The sequence below is a fragment of the Mercurialis annua genome, linkage group LG8, assembly GCF_937616625.2.
Source record: "Mercurialis annua linkage group LG8, ddMerAnnu1.2, whole genome shotgun sequence".
NCBI classification, from domain to species: domain Eukaryota; kingdom Viridiplantae; phylum Streptophyta; class Magnoliopsida; order Malpighiales; family Euphorbiaceae; genus Mercurialis; species Mercurialis annua.
This window is the reverse complement of record NC_065577.1, coordinates 39,671,453-39,692,177: the sequence shown is the minus strand read 5'-3', so window position 1 is coordinate 39,692,177 and position 20,725 is coordinate 39,671,453. Positions and strand designations below refer to the sequence as shown.

The window sequence follows — 20,725 nt, the reverse complement described above, 5'->3', positions numbered from 1 at the left end:
GAGTTGTTAATGGGTTTCATCATTCATGTTCAAGCTTGAGAATTGTGAGTGAAAATGGCATAATGAGAGTAAAACAAGGTACCCAATTTGAATATTTTTTTGAGAATATTTTAGTTAAGGTTAAAGATCGAAACTTTATGTTCTTGCATGTAGGCTGTAGCTGGTAATGTATCTTGGGGTACGATGATCATGTAAAAAGCACTGATTCTAAAATGGTTTTAAAATAATTTTAAAGTACTTTTTTACTTTTTGTGATTAGGATGTTTGTGCATTATGGATAATTACTGCCAGATTAGATTATTGTTTTTTTTTTATTTTACAAAATAATTAGTTTTCTTTATTTTAGACTAAATTGTAATAAAATTACGAATTTTAGTGAATTTCCTAATTTTAATGTCAGTTTTAAATTTTGGCAATTCAAAATATGAGTATTTGCTTTAATTTAAAATATTGACTAATTTTCCGTCAAAAAAAAATCTGACATGTGCATTGTGATATACATTATTTCGGTGTTTATATCAATATATTTCAATAAAAAATTTAATAAGTGTTTTAAATTGGAAATATTCAAAAGTTGGTGTCTGATATTACTAAAATTAAAAAGTTATATTAAACCATCCGAAGACGCTAAATTTCATAGAGCCCTTAATTTATTTATTTTTCATATTATTATTTGATATTACATTATTAAAAAAATTGGTGTTTGTCTTTGTAATTTTAGATTATAAAATGAAATTGTAGATAAAATATTTTTTTATCACTATTTAATTTTTACCCTTTGTCAATTTTAGGTGTGACATTTGTTGTAACTGAATGTGACAACTAGTCATTAAATGTTATATTAACTGGTGTTATTTTAATTAAAATTAAGTATATTTAAATAATTAATTATCAATTCAATAATGACACATTTCACACAATAAATAAAATATCTTATAATCTTCTAGGTTCATATAAAAAGAGTATTTTTTTTTCCGGGACCAAACATCGGAAATGCATGATTTTCTATAGATTATGCATTACTCGATTTTATGTAGAATATACATTTTTCGACAATAAAGTTGTAAAAAAATTTATGAGTACCTCTTTAAATATTCTTACTTCTTAAATAAAATCAAGATTTTAATCAATTTTAATTTTATGAATATATAATGTATTTCCCATGAAAGATGCTATTTACCAAATATTTAATTTTGGCTTGCTTTTACTGACGTAGGAGTATGTAAAAATCGACTGAAACTAAAAATTAAAACGAACTGATAAATTCGATTTGGTTTGTGATAATGAAAATTAAAAGGTTCCATTCGGTTTTAACCTTCACTTAGGTTTTACCATAAACTGAATCTAAAATAAATGATTTCATATCGATACCTTTGTAGTTTTAAAATTAATAAATGAACTATAATTAAATTCGTAAAGGTAATCTATTTTTGCGATTCAACTAGTTCATACTGTTTTTTCAATTAGATGTAACAATTAAATAAATTTAAATTAATAGTAAGTCTTGGTTGAAGGGATTTGTCCTGTGGCATTTATCTACATTTTTAGTGCAAATAGTTTGCTTTTGGTTGATTCCCCAAAAAAAATATACTCCTATATGCTATAACCAATATCAGATGATCACCAAGAACCTACTGTAATAAACAAGTGAAAAACATTGGCTCTAAACACATTAAAGATACACTTGAAAACGCATATTCGGCGTCGAAAAATCGAGAAGCCGAGCAGCTTTATAGCCACATCTAATCATATTATTTTTACATACATGTCACACGGACATTTTATGATGTTCATTACATAATAAATGCCCTCAAACATCCAGCACAATATAACAGCGGGGTTACATCGTTGATGTCGTCCAGTATCGGGGCATATTATTTCATCGCTTTATCTCTTGCGTAGAGAAACATTTCCCTGTAAGCACAGCACTAGAAGATTAAAGCGAATGTGTAGGAGTGTCCAAAAATTTGAACTAAACTGGATATTCGAACTGAACTTGCAAATACAGATCGGTTCGGTTTGACATCATACGGAAAAATCAGTTTGCTTCTGAGAGTAAAATAATGGCCAACCGTACATTTTTTAGACTCATATTTGGCTCGGTTTTTAACTTAGACCTTAATGTTTTTTGTTATTTTAAACCGATACCAGCAATGCTAAAAAATAATAAATAGGACCAGTTTTAAGAGAATTAGTTTTACTGTTATCTCTACTGATGTGGACGACATGTGGCATACATGTAAAATTTTATTAAATTTGAACATGAACGATTCATTTTTATTTCGAATTAATATTAGATTTTACAAATTGGACCATCTATCTGTCAGTGCCACATGTATGTCATATGTCGTCGACGTAAGTCAAGATAACATCAAAATAAAAATCAGTTAAAGGAGGGTCCAATTTGATCTTTTTTATAAGTTTAAGGTCTATATGAAAACAAATAAATAACTAAGATCCAAGTTAAAAACCGAGCCTAACATGAGGGTCAATATTGTACATTTGACCTAAAAAATACTCAGTTAAGCTCGGAAAAATTAAGAAACCGACTAGTTCAATTTGACATCATAAGACAAATTGATTTGGTATTGAAAGTAAAAAAATCAGTTAAGATTTTTATACTGATTCTTTACAAACCGAACAAAAAAACAGATTCAGCTAGAAAAATCAACTAGACCGATTAGTTTAGTTTGGTTGAGTTTCAAAAATTGTATAATCCTTAGTTTTGAGAAAAAGAATCTGTCCGAACCAGACCGAATGTACTCCCCTTGTGAAGTGACAGCCTGATGGGAAACAAAAAGTTAACAGCAACTAACCTTCAGAATTGCCTCCTGCGTTTGGCGGTTTCCCATTCTTGCAATAAAAATGAGACTCCCTCTGCCAAGGTGGCTCTCTTCCCATCTTTATAGCTCCACAACTCTGAGATGATATACCTCCCACTGGGGTTGTATTCATTTATCTCCGTCAGAGCATCAGTCACAGCCTTGTAAACTTCTTCACTCATCTCGTTTCTCAGGCCATTCAATTTTTCATCTTTCTCATCAATAATTTCCTAAACCAACAAATTAAATGCATAAAAATCAACGTGACAGGAAGCAAATAAGATTTCTTTCAAATTCAGACATCTCATTTGGCGCACAAAGTGCTACCAAGCCACGACAGGAGTATGGGACAGAGGAGTGCATTTATGCGCAGCCTTCCCCTTATTCATAAATTCAAGAGGGGGCAAAATATATATAAAAGATAGAAATTGTTTGTGATTATTAATCGATGATAACTTTTTTTAAATGAGATAAATGGTTTACTTCCAGGAAAATTTTAGTGAAATTGATAAAACTAATATTAGATTAAATATGCCTCTTATAATTTAAAGAGTTCTTATAGTTTAATTATTAATATATTCCTATATAAAATAAGAAAAAACAACTAATAGCTATTAGATATAGATGCAAGGTGTTTCTGCTTATGGTTGAAACAAAAATTTTATTTGAAATAGAAAAGGTGTACAGATGAGAACGGAGAAAAAATAACTCAAAACATTGTGTAAGAGAAGTTATCGGATTAATGAAATAATTATAGAAATGCATACCTTATGTTTTCCATCAACCATGACCATTTTAAAAGGATGCCAATCTGGATCTTTAAGATATTCCACCCAAAATGAGCAAAGCTCTGAAGCTCGAACTTCTGCTTCTTCTTCAGTGTACTTTTTCTTCATTGCTTCAAAGAATGGTTTACTGTCAAGTTCTCCCATTCGCTTTACACCAATATCACCACGATTTGATATATCTTTCAGGGACTGAAATATCAATAAGTTGGTATTATATAAAGCAAGAGGCAACGAGTCCAACGACCACTATATAGCTTCAAATCTAATTTACTATTTACTCTCTCCAATCCTAAATATAATTCGTTTTAGAAATTCGTTTTTCCAAAATTTAGGTTTTTTTATAAATCCGATGAAGCATTAATTTTATTTTTTTTGATACTCATCCTTAATCTCCTCATCATACCATAGTCTTCTTTCTATTAGAATATTTGAGAATATTTTAATATTTTAACAAAGAGATGCTTTAGTCATATCCAGTGACGTTTTACTAAAATTTGACTGTTTAATAGCTATCTAAGACCCTGCGCAACATCCTTAAATGACAGATAGTTAGGAACGTGAAACTGAGCAAGTACATAAGATAAGCACCCAATAACAAGCATAACTGTGGCTCTATTACTACATCTGAATCTTCTAAATATTCAGATCTGGGCATCAGTCAAAATTTAACTAAAAAGATAAACGAGGTTAAATATAACATCTATAGCAGCATAAATGTCAATCAAAAAGATGATTGCAAAACGCCTACATACCAAGATACTAGACATTGAAAGATCATGAGAACAACAATCCTCCAATTTATCATGTCACAAAAGAAAAAAATTGACTTTTATAACTGAACAGATTTTACTCACATTAATTAACTCTTTTCGGGCATCCTGCAGTTCGTCATTGCTCTTCCGCTCGCTTACAATAAGAGCCTGGTTCAGCGTTTCTAAGTCGTCAAGTTCTCCTTCTTTTTCTCTCAAATTTTTAATTATTCCCTCCATCTTTTGCAGAACTTCAGCATCATCATCATCTCCCAGGTGCTTCATCACACTCAATTTACCTCTTAGTTTCTCAATTTCCAATTCCAGAGCTTGTTTGGCATCCAGCTGTGCTTCCAACTTAATGATTCTGTTGTGCAGCTCCTCTTTTTGCCTCTAAGAAAGGAAATTGAAAGGTCAAAAGTTAGTTCAGTTTAATGTATTATAACATGGACAAAGAACATGTTATTGTCCAAGGCCCAAGCACGTCAACACAACAAACATACCTTCTGATCATCGGCCAATTTTAAGACATTCTCCTCGGCCTTCTGTTCCTCCAAAGAAGCCAACTCGAGTTCCGCATTTCTGCTTGCATTCTGAAATACCAAGAAAAAAAGAACGCCAAACTTAATAATTAGCCAATATACCAGGGCATATAATAAGGCAAAACATTTGAACTGAAGCTACAACTTCAATGCAGTCACATAGTTAAAGTTTCTATCTTTCAAGCCAATTATCAGAAGAAAAGAGAAAACAGCTCATATTAGAATTTGAACTCAGAGAGATGCATAGAAAAGCTAAATTATCAGTCTCTGGCAATATTCAAACTGTCTCCAAACAAGTGGTAGAAGATCAATTTACATGTGTTCATTCAGCAAGTGAGAGACCAGGAGAAGAGTATTCATGCCCATGAAGTAGCATCACAAAAAATAATCACAATATCAATTAATAGTATGCAACTCTAGATGCTACAATGGAGCAACAAAAACAAAGACTCACTAGTGTAGCACCTTGAAAATAAGTTTAACTTACCTTTTTTTTCTCTTCAGAGAGTTCCTGCATATCAATTTCATTTTTGGCCTCACGTTTTTCTAACTCTGATAGACTTATTTCCATCTCTCTTTTCTGAGACTCTACTTGTAACTTAATCTTTTCGTGGTCATTAAGAATTCTTTGGAAGTGCTCTTTAGAACTCATATGTATCTTTCTAAGCTCTGAAAATGCAAAAGAGACCAGGCATAAATTAGTTCAGTGTTGTAACATGGAATTAGATCTTCAAAACTAGGGCATTATGCAGCAATTAATGCAAATGAAATTGTAGTAAGTACATAAAATTTAAACTTCATTAAATCACTGTTGTTAAGGCACCTTCATTATATGCTTGAATAAGCTTGTCTTTCTCTGCCATTATGTTGTTGAGGGTGACTGAAGTCTCACTGCACTTTTCTCGCATCTCCTCTACGTGCTTATTCTTGGTCTCAATAATGCTGTTTAGATTGGACACAAGTCTGTCCTGCTTTCTTTCTTCTTCCTCCATAATTTCAGAAATTGTTTTAAGATCCCCAGTCTTTCTCAAGTGCTCCCCGACAATATTATCTGCCTTGTAATCATCAGCTCGTGCCACCCAACAATAAACTCCAGATTTTGGACCTTTTGTAAAATACTCCCTTTTCCCATGATGGTCCACCTCATAGGCTTTCTCAAAGGAAAGGGCATTGTGCAAACCAGGCCAATCTTTATTGAATTCCACGACAGCCATTCCTGAATGGCCTCGATAATTCCATAGGGTATGAACCCTTGTGGGGTTAAATCCCCGAGTGATCAACTCATCCCTAAACCTCGATCCACTTGATCCTACAAATCTTCCATCTGGTGTTTGTGTAGTTGGATAGTTAACCACAATGCCTGTCCACGGCCACACTATCATCTCATCGCGATTGCAATTATCAAGAGGGTCACTCTCAGCTTTTGGCTTTGACGGGCTACCTGCATTGGCCGACATATCCTTCTCTAAGTACTTAACAAGTGCCAAGTGATTCCCCTTTACCTTAATAGATCTTTTCTTCGACGAACTTTTACCCACCCCAGAAGCATGCTGGAGAAGATCCCTGTATAGGTAATCCCTCTTTCTCTTCTTGGGGCAGTAGGGACAAGTAAAAGTTTCATCTGAATTCTTCACATGGTGGCTTCCACTCTTCAGTTCCTCATAAGATTTAGCCTCATACTCCTTCATTTCAGAGTCACTCCCATCCGAGTCCCCATCAGAACTATGACCATCAGAACTTCCCATTGAAATTTCTTGAAGGAGCACCTACATAACAATAGACATTCAACTGTAAGTGAACACATAAACTCATATAATCCGCTGAGGAGAACACGTTATGCACAAACACCAAAGTTATAACACTAAAACAAAGCTAACACTCTGCCATTTCATAACCTGACTCGCACTTAGCAGAAAATAAGTTCAATTCATAATAGTAATAAATTAAAGGCTGAATTGCTTTTAAAATCACGAACATTAACATGTTTTGTAATTTTAAGACGAACTCTCAATTTTGTCAATTTAATACATGAATTATTATATTTTGCAATTCCAAACATCAAGCAATTTTCCATCAAAAAAATACTGATGTGAACACCAGAATAAACACCGTTCCGGCATCCACATCACCATCTTTTGACGGATAATGGTTCGAGGTTTAAAGTTGCAGAAAATTGGAAGTCGGCATCCAACATTGCGTAAAATTAAAAATTTGAGTTAAAATTGCAAAACATGCTAAACATTATAATTCCGTAAGCAATTAAGCCTAAAATAAAACCATATATACAGCAGTAAATCAACAAAAAAATCAGGATAGAGTCACTAAAAAATCATTCTCCACATTCAAAATCAAAAAATGAACCTTAATTGAGCATGATAATGAGTTAAATCACACAAACTGCATATACATATACATAAACTCAAAACTAATTCAATTTTTTTCCTTTTCTATGTTAATTTGGTTCTACTATAGCAAAAATCAACCCAAATAACAAACAGACTGGGCATTTTCTCGTCGTAAAACAAAGAAACAAACATAATTAAGGTGAAACACCAGATTATGCTTCTAATTACTTTCCCGAGAACCAAACAGAATCCCAAACTTCGCAAACACAACAAAAAATCACAGAATTAATTAACAGTGAGCTAAAATTAAAATAGAGAACTACATGCAGCAGATCAAGGGGCAAAAATGTCAAAATAATAATTTAAAAAAATAACAGAGACAAACAAGGAATTAGCTAACGCATTGTAAACATCTAAAATTGAAATTGAAAATTGAAAAACGGAGCTAAACTGGTGAAGGAATGGAGGGGTATTTTGGTAAATTTAGGTTTCAGAGTACCTGAGAGTGAGGTGCTCTTGAGGAAGATGACAATGACTGACAAGAGTTTGGTTTTTGAGTTGTTTGGTGTTGACTGCGGTGATTATTACGCGCTGATAAAGAGCGTTTACTGTAATGATCTGTGACATGGAATTACCCGTTACTGTATTCTCGTTCCGCTCAGATTCTTTTTTATTATTATTATTTTAGAATAGATTCTCTTATTTTAATTTTATTGTTTTACTAGTAATTGATTTTAAAATTTAGTAAGTGTTATTAGCTTGTTCATTAAAATAATTACAAATATCATACAGAAATCGGAAAAAATAAACTAACAATAATAAATTGGATATCTAATGTGAATTTTTCAAAATTATGTGGAAACAAAAATTTTATTAAAATATTGAATAATAAACACATAAAATAAATAAAAATTGAAAAGTTTTTATTTTTATTTTTTAATATTAGTATTGTCAAAAATACACCGGAAGAATAGCAAAAAACTTCAAAGAAAAATATTTAGGAGACCAAAAATAAATACTAAAAGTACTCATATATAACAGTCAAAAACATTATATATATATAAAAACACTAAAAATACACATAAAAACACTTATAAACACATATACGGTTCACCTAACATTGAGCATAACGTGTGTTTACCGCCGGTGGCCAAAAAAATTTCCGGTCAAATTATACTGACCGATCACCGAATTCCACCTGATGTTTTTAGTGGCTTTCTAAATGCAGTATATATTTATGTAAATGAAAATTATAAAAATATAAAATATTTAAGTAATAAAACATGAAGTATAATTATATTTAAGTAGTCAAATATGAAGTGTATCAAATTTTATGGTATTTTTATAAATAAATTTTAAAAAAATGGTGAATGATATATTTTTTTATATTTAATTAATTAATTTATAAATCATTATATAATTAAAAACTCTGTTGGACTTATCTCATAGTCCCTTTATCATTACTTTTTAAAGTTTCTTACCATATTATTTCAATTTTAATATAATTATAAAACTAACTAATACGATAAGAATTAAGGGTGAGCATTGAATGATTAAAACTAAACAATCGAACCGAACCAAACTAAATTAATCAAACCAAAATATAGTTTGAAAATATGGCTTGGTTACGACCCAAATTTTTAAAATTTTGGCTATTTGGTTCGATTTACGATTTCGACAAAAAAATAACCGTTAATAACCAAACCGACCGTATTTTAAAATTACGTTGTTTTAAGCTTTTATACACACACATTTATATATTAAACTTGTTTATTTTTATAGTTTTAGAATAAAAAACGATAAATATAGATTTAATTTAAAGTACATGTACTCTCTAGGTTAAATATCTCCATTTTTTTTTCTATTTTATGTTAAAAACAATTTTTTCTTTCTAAAAATCATACAAAAAATATTATAATTTTCGACCGAACCGAACCAAATTGAAATATTTCGGTTTGGTTAATACGGTTTTGATATAATTTTGGTTAATATGGTTCTCAGAGTGCCGTTGTCGATCCTCCGGCTCCTCCTCGGCGTGCCGATGCTAATCCTCCAGCTACACAGTCCATTTTATTGAAGCTGCTTTATATTTTTTATATGATTAATCTATAGGGTGGCTTTTTTGGTTTTGTTTTTTGTCTAGGGTTTCATTCCAATTTCAACAAAAATAAAACTAGAAATTTGTGTACATTTGAATTTCTAATTTTTAATCTGCATAACAACTCTGATTAACATATGTGCTTCATTTCATGCAAAAACTCCTACGAATTGTAGGGTTTATCTTCAAACACTGCCTTGGTATAATTACTTGGTAAAATTGATAAGTAATTTTCAAATAACAATGTTATTTCTTGTAACATGATTGATTTTTTAAATTACTTATAATATGGGACTCCGATGGGAAATTCCTTGAGAGAGAATGGAGCTCCATCGGCTCCGCCCTTATCCGTCGTAAAGAAATTCTGAATCAACTGGTTTGTCTACAAGGAAATCTGAATTTAAAAGGGGGTTTGCCGAAAAAGATAATAAACTGTCATCTCTTTCTTTGCTCTTGGATCAAATGGTTTCTTGATCTAACAGTTGATATTTTATTGAATTGGACGGAAAGTAATCATCTGCACTATTTAACGCAAGGGTTATTTTAAGTATTTATGGGTCAGCTATAGAGGCCTTAAACATAAACAAGTAAAATTACCCACACAAAGTACAACATATTGATATAAAAAAATTATAGAAAATTTTTCTATAAAAAATTAAAAAAACTATTTGATATTGCTAGACATAATTATAGTAATTTACTTTCCATTTTCATAATCATATTATACGATTCCAATATGGTACTTGTGTACATGAAATTTTAATAACTAAATAATTTTAAATATTTACAAAAATAGTTTACTCATTAACAATAAAGATATTTATAGTATTTTTAAAATACAAAAAATTGATCTATTGAACTTTCGACTCTCAATTTTTTTTATTTAATAAACTTTTAATTTTTTTAATGTTATTCATTATTATACGTATGATATTTTTTATTCGATCAAAGTTTATCATAAAAGACTATCGATATTTGAATTTGTTTTACTTTAAAACTCGCCCCCTTGATTAAATTTTATAGCTACGCCACTGACTCTTGTCTTGGGTTTTATATCATTAGGATTTTAAAACTCGCCCCCTCATGAGCGTGCCGCCAGTGCTAATCCTCCAGCTCTTCCTCATGAGCCTCCGATTCTTCCTCATGAGCGTGCTGCCGGTCATGATCCTCCAGCTCGTCCTCATGAGCCTCCAGCTCGTCCTCATGAGTGCGCCGCCGATGCTGATCCTCCAACTCTTCCTCATGTGCGTGCCGCCGGTGCTGATCCTCCACAATCCTTTCTAATGAATCTGCCTTATGTTTTTTTTACATGATTAATCTTTGGGGTGTTTTTTTGAGTTTGTTATTTGCTTAGGATTTCACACATATTTCAACCCAAAAAAACCAGAAATAAGTGTTAATTTGAATATCTATTTTCCAATCTGTATGATAACTCTCATTTTCTATATTTCCACTTCATCTCATGCAAAAACTTATATTCATTGTGGGGCTTATTTGGAAACACTGCATGTGTATAATCACTTAGTAAATCTTCTAAGTAATTTTCAACAACAACCCTATTTCTTCTAATAGGGTTGATTTTTGAAATTACTTATAATACGAGACTTTCTACGGGAATCGCTATCATGTATAGAGCAATCGGCAGTAGGATTGATATCACCGTGGTCTTGGGTTTTACATCACTCAGATTCTATTTTATTGGGTTATTTTTAATTTAAAAAAAAGGAAATTTTTATCCTTAGTGAATTCATATTTATTGACTTTTCTACTTGTCTCGGACTTACAAAGAGGAATGATCAAAAGGGAACGATTATCGTTGCCTTATCCTTAAGTTTGGCTTCCATTTTCTTAAAAAATCTCCCATTATCAAATAAAACAAAACCACAACAATGATTGATCATAATATAATTAAAGATCCCATACATATTTGTAAACTAATATGAAATAAAAGATAGCCAGTTTATAATAAGACTTTTATCGAAGTTTTATTTATGAGACTTTTATAAATTTTTACTCCCAAACTAAATAATGGCAGCTGCGCTTAATATTTGAAATATTGTTTCAATCTGGAAAACGAATGAAAATATAAGGTCAAACACAAATGAAGGAAAAAATATAAGTAAAATAAAATTTCTTGAATTCACCCCTGTAAATGTAGACTAGTACTTTTTAAGTGATAGTTATGAAAAATGTTACAAAAAGTGATAAATTTTTTAGGAATTAATAATTACTTTTAGTGTCATTTGTAAAATGTCACTTAAAGTGTTTTTAATAGATTTAATTATGTTTTTTAAAAATTGTTACAATAACAATGTCAATATATATAGCTCATTTTTGTTGTAGTGGTTATTCCATAATTATAACCATTAACGTGAATAAAATTTATTTTTTAACAACTTTTATAATACAAAAATAATAGTTGTAATTTATTTTATCAAAATTATATATCTTCGTTTGTATAAAATCAAAAATTAATCTTATATATGTTCAATTGAACATATCTAGATAATTTAGCAAGTTTTGTTTTATGTAAAAAAGTAGTAGTTTCTCCATTTAAAAAAAAAGTAATTTCTTCAAAATTCGATAAATATTTATTGAAACAGAATTTACCTCAAAAAAAAATAGTCTTACCATAATGTCTTCTGAAAATATGACATGTTATTATAAAAGTAAAAACACACTTTTACTCACAAAATAAAAGTAACAACACACTGGTTTTTCATAAGGTGCCCTGCATCTACGAAGATGAGACTGTAAAAAGTGATTTTAGTTGAGTATCTTAGTTGATTATTTTCCTGCATTTAATGTTGACCATGAAAAGTTATTTTATCAGGTTTAGGTTTTTTGATTTCAAGTTATCTTTATGCATTAATTACGACGGTAAAAATTTAGTTGAATATTTTAGTTGATTATCTTCCTTCATTTAATAAAATTTAGTTGAATGTTTTAGTTGATTTTAGTTAAGTACTAATTTTGTCATGTTAATTTTTTTGATTTTTAGTTATCTTCATCCATTTAGTTAATTGTAATTGTAAAAGGATTCTCAAAACAATAATTATAATTGTAAAAAGTGGTATTGTCATTTCTAGTTTTTTTATTTTTCATGATATCAATAATGTTAAAAGACGAGTTTTTAGTAATTAATAGTAGTGAACTGGGTTTTCTAAATTTAAATATTTAGTGACAGAAGATTTGGTTATTTGTATACTTTTTTAATTTCCATTTTTATTAAAAATACAATTATTTAAAAGATTATTAATTACTCCTAAACTAATATATCAACTTTTCTTCTAAACTAATCATTATTTAAAGGGTTAATGTTATAAAAAAATCACCAACTTTACACGTTTTTTCATTTTAATCACGCAGTTTAAATTTTTTCATTTTCATACACGAATTACCACTTTTTCTCAAATTCATGCATGGTGTTGAGGTGTATATGATTTAAGGTGACAAAATCATATTTTTCAATTCCATATCAACGTTTTTTTAAAGAGACTCAAAATTATAAGGTGGGCAGTTGCCCACCATACGCTTTTTCTGGGTCCGCCCCTGCTTGTACTTTCACTGTATTCAATTAGTAAATACATTTACAATTGGATTTCTTTGTTTTAACATTACTTGATTGGAGTATTTGTTATAAGGTTAACCAAGCCCTAATCGATTGTTTTAAGAAGTTAAGTTCACAATTTGGAATCCGCTTCCTGGCACGCCCGCATTCACACACTTGTTATGATTTTCACTATAATCGCAAAACGCCTGTAACACAACCTTTTCACTTCATCTCATGCAAGGAATCTTAGAAATGTGTGGCTTATTTGGAAACACTGGATCTATATAATCAAATAGTAAATATTCTAAGCAATTTTCAAACAACCACCTTATATCTTCTAACAGGGTTGGTATTAGAAATTGTTTACAATACGGGGCTTTCTACGGCAATCACTATCACGTATAGAGTAATAGGAAGTAGGATTCATATCACTGTGGTTTTGGGGTTTAAATCACTCTGATTCTATTTTGTTGGGCTATTTTTACTTTATAAAAAAAGAATTTTTATCATTAGTGGATTCATATTTATTGAATTTTCTACTTGTCTCGGACTTACTAAAAGTAATAATCAAAAGGGAACTATATTTGTTGTCTTATCAGTAACTTTGGCTTCCATTTTCTTTACGGTAATACTCAGTTAGCCAATTTTTAAACTGAAGAAGAAGATGAATATAGCTCAAGTAGAAACTGTTTAAGGGGGAGATGAATAAAGCTCATGATAGCAATAATGTTAAAAGACGAGTTTTTAGTAATTAATAGTAGTGAACTGGGTTTTCTAAATTTAAATATTTAGTGACAGAAGATTTGGTCATTTGTATATTTTTTTAATTTCCATTTTTATCAAAAATACAAATATTTAAAAGATTATTAATTACTCCTAAATTAATGTATCAACTTTTATTCTAAACTAATCATTATTTAAAGGGTTAATGTTATAAAAAAATCACCAACTTTACACGTTTTCTCATTTTAATCACGCAGTTTAAATTTTTTCATTTTCATACACGAACTACCACTTTTTCTCAAATTCATGCATGGTGTTGAGGTGTATATGATTTAAGGTGACAAAATCATATTTTTCAATTCCATATCAACGTTTTTTTAAAGAGACTCAAAATTATAAGGTGGGCAGTTGCCCACCATACGCTTTTTCTGGGTCCGCCCCTGCTTGTACTTTCACTGTATTCAATTAGTAAATACATTTACAATTGGATTTCTTTGTTTTAACATTACTTGATTGGAGTACTTGTTATAAGGTTAACCAAACCCTAATCGATTGTTTTAAGAAGTTAAGTTCACAATTTGGAATCCGCTTCCTGGCACGCCCGCATTCACACACTTGTTATGATTTTCACTATAATCGCAAAACGCCTGTAACACAACCTTTTCACTTCATCTCATGCAAGGAATCTTCGAAATGTGTGGCTTATTTGGAAACACTGGATCTGTATAATCAAATAGTAAATATTCTAAGCAATTTTCAAACAACCATCTTATATCTTCTAACAGGGTTGGTATTAGAAATTGTTTACAATACGGGGCTTTCTACGGCAATCACTATCACGTATAGAGCAATAGGAAGTATGATTCATATCACTGTGGTTTTGGGGTTTAAATCACTCTGATTCTATTTTGTTGGACTATTTTTAATTAGAAAGATTTTCCAGTCCATCACGTCATACGTGGATGAGCCAATAATATTATAACACCTCATAAAAATGAAGGTATTTTGTAATTTTTTTTTAATTTTTTACACTTTTAAATAATAATATTACAAGAATACTTTTATTTTAATAAGGTGTTATAATATTTGGTTTTTACGGATGATGTAGTGGACTGAATCTATCTAAAATTTTCTCAAATATAAAATATAAAATATATCATAAATATTCAATATTTCAATATTACTAGAATTTTTAGAATTGACTTTCATTTTATATTATTAATTAAACAAAATAAATTTTATAGTTTTTTTTGACATTTTTTGTTAATTTTTTTTAATATTAATTTAGTTCCGTGCAAATGCACTGCCTCACGCCTAATTATAATATAATTAAAAGCTCTCTTAGACTTATCTCCTAGTCCCTTTATCATTACCTTTTAAAGTTTCTTGCCATATTATTTCAATTTCAATATAATTATGAAACTAACTAATATGATAAGACGTAGGGATGAGCATTAAATGGTTAAAATTGAACAATCGAACCGAACTAAACTGAATTAATCGAACTGAAATATAATTTGAAAACTCAACGTCGACTATAACCCCTAGCCTTCCAAGCTAACGATGCGGGTTCGATTCCCGCTACCCGCTCTATATCTCTATACTCTTGTTTGGTTACAACCCGAATTTTTAAAATTTTGGCTATTTGGTTCGGTTTACGGTTTTGACAAAAAAATAACTGTAATAACCGAACCGACCGTATTTTAAAACTACGTTGTCTTAAGCTTTTATATACACACATTTATATATTAAATGTGTTTATTTTTATAGTTTTAGAATAAAAAAGGATAAATATAGATTTAATTTAAAGTACATGTACTCTCTAGGTTAAATATCTCCATTTTTTTCTTTTATGTTAAGAAACCGATTTTTTCTTTCTTAAAATCATACAAAAAATATTATGGTTTTCGATCGAACCGAATCGAAATATTTCGGTTTGGTTAATACGGTTTTGATATAATTTTGGTTAATATGGTTCTCAGAGTGTCGCTGTCAATCCTCCGGCTCCTCCTCGGCGTGCCGATGCTGATCCTCTAGCTCCACAATCCTTTTTATCGAAGTTGCTTTATATTTTTTATATGAATAATTTATGGGGTGGCTTCTTTTGGTTTTGTTTTTTGCCTAGGGTTTCATTCCGATTTCAACCAAAATAAAACTAGAAAGTTGTGTCTATTTGAATTTCTATTTTTGCATGACAACTCTGATTTTTAACATATGTGCTTCATTTCATGCAAAAACTCCTATGAATTGTACAGTTTATCTTCAAACATTACCTTGGTATAATTACTTGGTAAATTTGATAAGTAATTTTCAAACAACAATGTTATTTCTTTTAACATGATTGATCTTTTAAATTACTTTTAATATGGGACTTTGTACGAGAATAGCTTTCACTCATAGAGCTATCGCAGTAAGATTGATATAACTCTTGTCAGTGGCGGAGCTACTCAAGACAGACTCCTATGTTTGCCCGGCCTCCGATGAGAAATTTCTTGAGAGAGAATGGAGCTCCATCGGCTCCCCCCTTTTCCGTCGTAAAGGAATTCTGAATCAGCTGGTCTGTTTGTAAGGAAATTTGAATTTAAAAGGGGATTTGCCGAAAAAGATAATAAACTGTCCTCCCTTTCTTTGCTCTTGGATCAAATGGTTTCTTGATCTAACAGCTAATATTTTATTGAATTGGACGAAAAGTAATCGTCTGCACTATTTAATGCAAGGGTTATTTTAAATATTTATGGGCCAGAGGCCTTAAACATAAACAAGTAAAATTACCCACACATAATATAAAAAGATTATAGAAAATTTTACTATAAAAAATTTAAAAAAAACTATTTTCTATTTGATATTACTAGACATAATTACAGTAATATATTTTCCATTTTCATAATCATATTATACGATTCCAATATGGTACTTGTGTACGGGCAATTTTAATAACTAAATAATTTTAAATTTTTACAAATATATTCTGCTCATTAACAATAAAGACATTTATAGTATTTTTAAAATACAGAAAATTGATCTATTGAACTTTCGACTCTCAATTTTTTTCTATTTAATAAAATTTTAATTTATTTAATGTCATTTATTATTATGTGTGTAATATATTTTATTCGATCAAAGTTTATCATAAAAGACTTTAAATTTGTTTTATTTTAAAACTCGCCCCCTTGATTAAAATTTTCTAACTACACCACTGACTTTTGTCTTGGGTTTTATATAATTAGGATTTTAAAACTCGCCCCCCACATGAGCGTGCCGCCAGTACTGATCATCCAGCTCTTCCTCATGAGCCTCCGGCTCGTCCTCATGAGTGTGCTGTCGGTGCTAATGCTCAAGCTAAACCTCATGGGCGTGCCGCCGGTGCTGATCCTCCAGCTCTTCCTCATTAGTGTGCCGATGCTCATCCTCCACAATCCTTTTTAATGAAAATGCCTTATGTTTTTCACATGATTAATCTTTGGGGTGGTTTTTTGGGTTTGTTGTTTGCTTAGGATTTCACACATATTTCAACCCAAAAAACCAGAAATTAGTGTTGATTTGAATATCTATTTTCCAATCTGTATGATAACTCTCATTTTCAACATTTGCACTTCATCTCATGCAAAAACTTCTATCCGTTGTAGGGCTTATTTGCAAACACTGCATGTGTATAATCACTTGGTAAATTTTCAAATAACAACTCTGTTTCTTATAATAGGGTTGATTTTTGAAGTTACTTATAATACGAGACTTTTTACGGAAATCGCTATCACGTATAGAGCAATTGGCAGTAGGATTGATATCACTATGGTCTTTGGGTTTTACATCACCCAGATTCTATTTTATTGGGTTATTTTTAATTTAAAAAAAAAGAATTTTTATCCTTAGTGGATTCATGTTTATTGACTTTTCTACTCGTCTCGGACTTACAAAAAGAAATGATCAAAAGGGAACTTTACCTTATCATTAACTTTAGCTTCAATTTTCTTTACAGTATACTCGATTAGCCAATTTGTAGAACTAAAAAAGAAAATGAATATTTCCCAAAATCATCAAGTACAAGTTGTTTAAAGGGGAGATTGTTAGATTGTTTTCGTTAGGGTTTTTTTTTCATATTAATGTAATATCCGAATATGACTGATATTTTATTTCCTCTTCTCCTTTTATCATTTTTTTTATCTCAGTCCAAATAATGGTTGTCGCGCCGCGACCATGCCGTCAGTGCTGATCCTCCAGCTCTTCCTCATGGGTGTGCCGCCGGTGCTGATCCTCCGGCTCTTCCTCATTAGCGTGCCGCCGATGCTCATCCTCCACAATCCTTTTTAATAAAAATGCCTTGTGTTTTTTACATGATTAATCTTTGGGGTGGTTTTTGGGTTTGTTATTTGTTTAGGATTTAACACATATTTCAACCTAAAAAAACAAGAAATTAGTGTTAATTTGAATATCTATTTCTAATCTGTATGATAACTCTCATTTTCAACGTATGCATTTAATCTCATGCAAAAACTTCTATGAATGTAGGGTTTATTTGCAAACACTGCATGTGTATAATCACTTGGTAAATCTTGTAAGTAATTTTCAAACAACAACCTTATTTCTTGTAATAGGGTTGATTTTTGAAATTATTTATAATACGGGACTTTCTACGGGAATCACTATCACGTATACAATAATTGGAAGTAGAATTGATATCACTATGGTCTCGGGTTTTAAATCACTCAGATTCTTTTTTATTGGGCTATTTTTAATTAAAAAAAAAGAATTTTTATCCTTACTAGACTCATTTTATTGACTTTTCAACTTGTCTCGACTTAAAAAAAGGAATAATCAAAAGGGAACGACCTTAAGTTTGGCTTTTATTTTCTTTACAGTATACTCAATTAGCAAATTTGTAAAACTAAAGAAGAAAATGAATATTTCCCAAAATCATCAAGTAGAAGTTGTTTAAAGGGGAGATTGTTAGATTGTTTTCGTTAGGGTTTATTTTTCTTATTTTCTTTCTTCATATTATTGTAATATCCGAATATGAATGATATTTTATTTCCTCTTCTCCTTTGTCATTTTTTTTATCTCAATCCAAATAATAGTCGTCGCGCTGCGACCATGCCGTCAGTGCTGATCCTCCAACTCTTCCTCATGGGCGTGCCGCCGGCACTGACCCTCCAGCTCTTCGTCCCACTAGATAAAATAAACTTCGTCCAAAATTTATAAAATTTTAGTCATAGTTTCTTAAAATTATTTTATGAATCTTGACGCAAAAATAATTAGCTCGGGACTCATAAATTATTTTATCTTGATTTATTGTCTTTCCTTACTCCCGTTCTCACTTTTTTAAAGGTTACCTTCTTTAACATTCATCAATACTCCCCAAACTTTTAATATATTGTAAACCAAAAAAGAAAAAATTTCTCATATTCAAATGAAACCTCATGTTAATGCTCCCGCTGATGCTGCTCTTCCCCTTGCCCATGTGCCTCCACAATCTTTTTAATCAAAAATAAAATATATATTTTTCATGATTATTTTATGGGTGGATACATTGGCTTTTGGGTTTGCCTAGGACTTCATTCGGATTTTAACCGCAGAAAACTAAAAATTTGTGTTGTCTTGAAATTCTATTTTTCAATCTTTCTTCCTTCTTTGGTTTTCACCGTAGATGTTGCATTTCATGAAAAAAACTTTTTTATGGACTATACAGATGGTCTTCAAGGTTTTGCTTTGTATATTTCCTTAGTAAGTTGTATAAATAATTTGCAAACCACGCTAAATTTTATTATAATAGTAATGGTTTGTGAAATTATTTACAATATAAAGCTATGTTTTCGTATAGCTTAGAGTTACAGATTAATCGGTAGTGATATAGATAAAACACTTGTGCTGGGTTTTATATCCTTAGGGTTTTATTTCATTATTCTTTTTCTAATTTAAAAAAAAGTTTTTATATTGAGTGGGTCCATATTCATGGACTTTTTTGTGTGTTTGGGGCTTACCAAGCGCAGTGATAATCATTGTAAAAAATGTATAGCATTATCTTTGAGTTTTACATCCATCTTTTTTATAATTTATTATATAAGTGAATTTGTTAAAGCAAAAAAGAAAATGGATTTGGTAATAGCCCAACCCCCTCCTGCAGAAGTTGAAGCGGCAGATGTTGAAATTGTCTAAGGAAAAAGAAGAAATTGGATTAGTGAATATTTATTGATGAATAAGAAATTATATTAAACCACAAGGAGTGACAAATCTAAACAACACAAAGCTTTTACACAAAAGTGGCACACTCTCAGTGGCACACTATAGGCTACAACTTCTCGAGTTAGAAAAAAGTCACAAAGTCGAGAAAAAAATACGTGAAGGATTTCTAAATAAATCCAAACCCGAATAACAAAAACTCCCTTTAAAAGTAAAAGCTGCTTTAGTGAATCAGCTGAAGATGACATCCTCCTTTGAAATCTCTTTTTCTTGAAAAATTATGTTGTTTCTACATTTTCAAATCTCCAAACCGTTGTGAACCGAAGAATCTGTCATAAGTCAGAGTATGGACCTCTCAGAATAATTTCCTGCCATTGCAAAAAAAAAATCATTCGGAAAGACCCAACTAAACTCTATCTTTTAAAACTCGCCCCCTTGATTAATTTTCTAGCTACGCCACTGACTCTTGTCTTGGGTTTTATATCATTAGAATTTTAAAACTCGCCCCCTCATGAGCGTGCCGCCAGTGCTGATCTTCCAGCTCTTCCTCATGAGCCTCCGGCTTGTCCTCATGAGCATGCCGTCAGTGCTGATCCTCCAGCTCTTCCTCATGGGTGTGCCGCCGGTGCTGATCCTCCGGCTCTTCCTCATTAGCGTGCCGCCGATGCTCATCCTCCACAATCTTTTTTAATGAAAATGCCTTGTGTTTTTTACATGATTAATCTTTGGGGTGGTTTTTGGGTTTGTTATTTGCTTAGGATTTAACACATATTTCAACCTAAAAAAACAAAAAAATAGTGTTAATTTAAATATCTATTTTCCAATCTGTATGATAACTCTCATTTTCAACGTATGCAATTAATCTCATGCAAAAACTTCTATGATGTAGGGTTTATTTGCAAACACTGCATGTGTATAATCACTTGGTAAA

General features: G+C 30.9%; 2 protein-coding genes across 2 annotated transcripts; one reads left to right on the top strand and one right to left on the bottom strand.

The window, feature by feature from the left end:
• Window positions 1-1,679: 1,679 nt before the first annotated feature.
• LOC126660459 (protein INVOLVED IN DE NOVO 2) lies at window positions 1,680-7,851 on the bottom strand. The gene is made up of 8 exons (XM_050353987.2): window positions 7,746-7,851; window positions 5,725-6,667; window positions 5,389-5,570; window positions 4,863-4,952; window positions 4,465-4,752; window positions 3,590-3,799; window positions 2,817-3,052; window positions 1,680-1,914 (listed from the first exon to the last, which is right to left on the bottom strand). The coding sequence occupies exons 2-7, from the start codon at window positions 6,644-6,646 to the stop codon at window positions 2,819-2,821; spliced, it is 1,926 nt and encodes a 641-aa protein (XP_050209944.1). The 5' UTR covers window positions 6,647-6,667; window positions 7,746-7,851; the 3' UTR covers window positions 1,680-1,914; window positions 2,817-2,818.
• Window positions 7,778-17,012, top strand: LOC130014979 (early nodulin-75-like). Its single transcript, XM_056104188.1, has 4 exons — window positions 7,778-7,849; window positions 9,248-9,309; window positions 10,444-10,642; window positions 16,848-17,012. Exons 1-4 carry the CDS (start codon window positions 7,778-7,780, stop codon window positions 17,010-17,012), a joined length of 498 nt encoding a protein of 165 aa, XP_055960163.1.
• The last annotated feature ends 3,713 nt before the right edge of the window (window positions 17,013-20,725 follow it).

What these genes read in the sequence shown, in the direction of transcription:
- LOC126660459 (XM_050353987.2), bottom strand. Translation starts at nt 6,646, where the DNA reads ATGGGAAGTTCTGATGGTCATAGTTCTGATGGGGACTCGGATGGGAGT. An exon ending in CCCGAAAAGAGTTAATTAAT is followed by an intron (nt 3,800 to 4,464) that starts GTGAGTAAAATC and finishes TTGATATTTCAG; the next exon opens with TCCCTGAAAGATATATCAAA. An exon ending in TGGTTGATGGAAAACATAAG is followed by an intron (nt 3,053 to 3,589) that starts GTATGCATTTCT and finishes TTGTTGGTTTAG; the next exon opens with GAAATTATTGATGAGAAAGA.
- LOC130014979 (XM_056104188.1), top strand. Translation starts at nt 7,778, where the DNA reads ATGACTGACAAGAGTTTGGTTTTTGAGTTGTTTGGTGTTGACTGCGGT. An exon ending in GCTAATCCTCCAGCTACACA is followed by an intron (nt 9,310 to 10,443) that starts GTCCATTTTATT and finishes GCGTGCCGCCAG; the next exon opens with TGCTAATCCTCCAGCTCTTC. An exon ending in TTCTAATGAATCTGCCTTAT is followed by an intron (nt 10,643 to 16,847) that starts GTTTTTTTTACA and finishes TTATATAATTAG; the next exon opens with GATTTTAAAACTCGCCCCCC.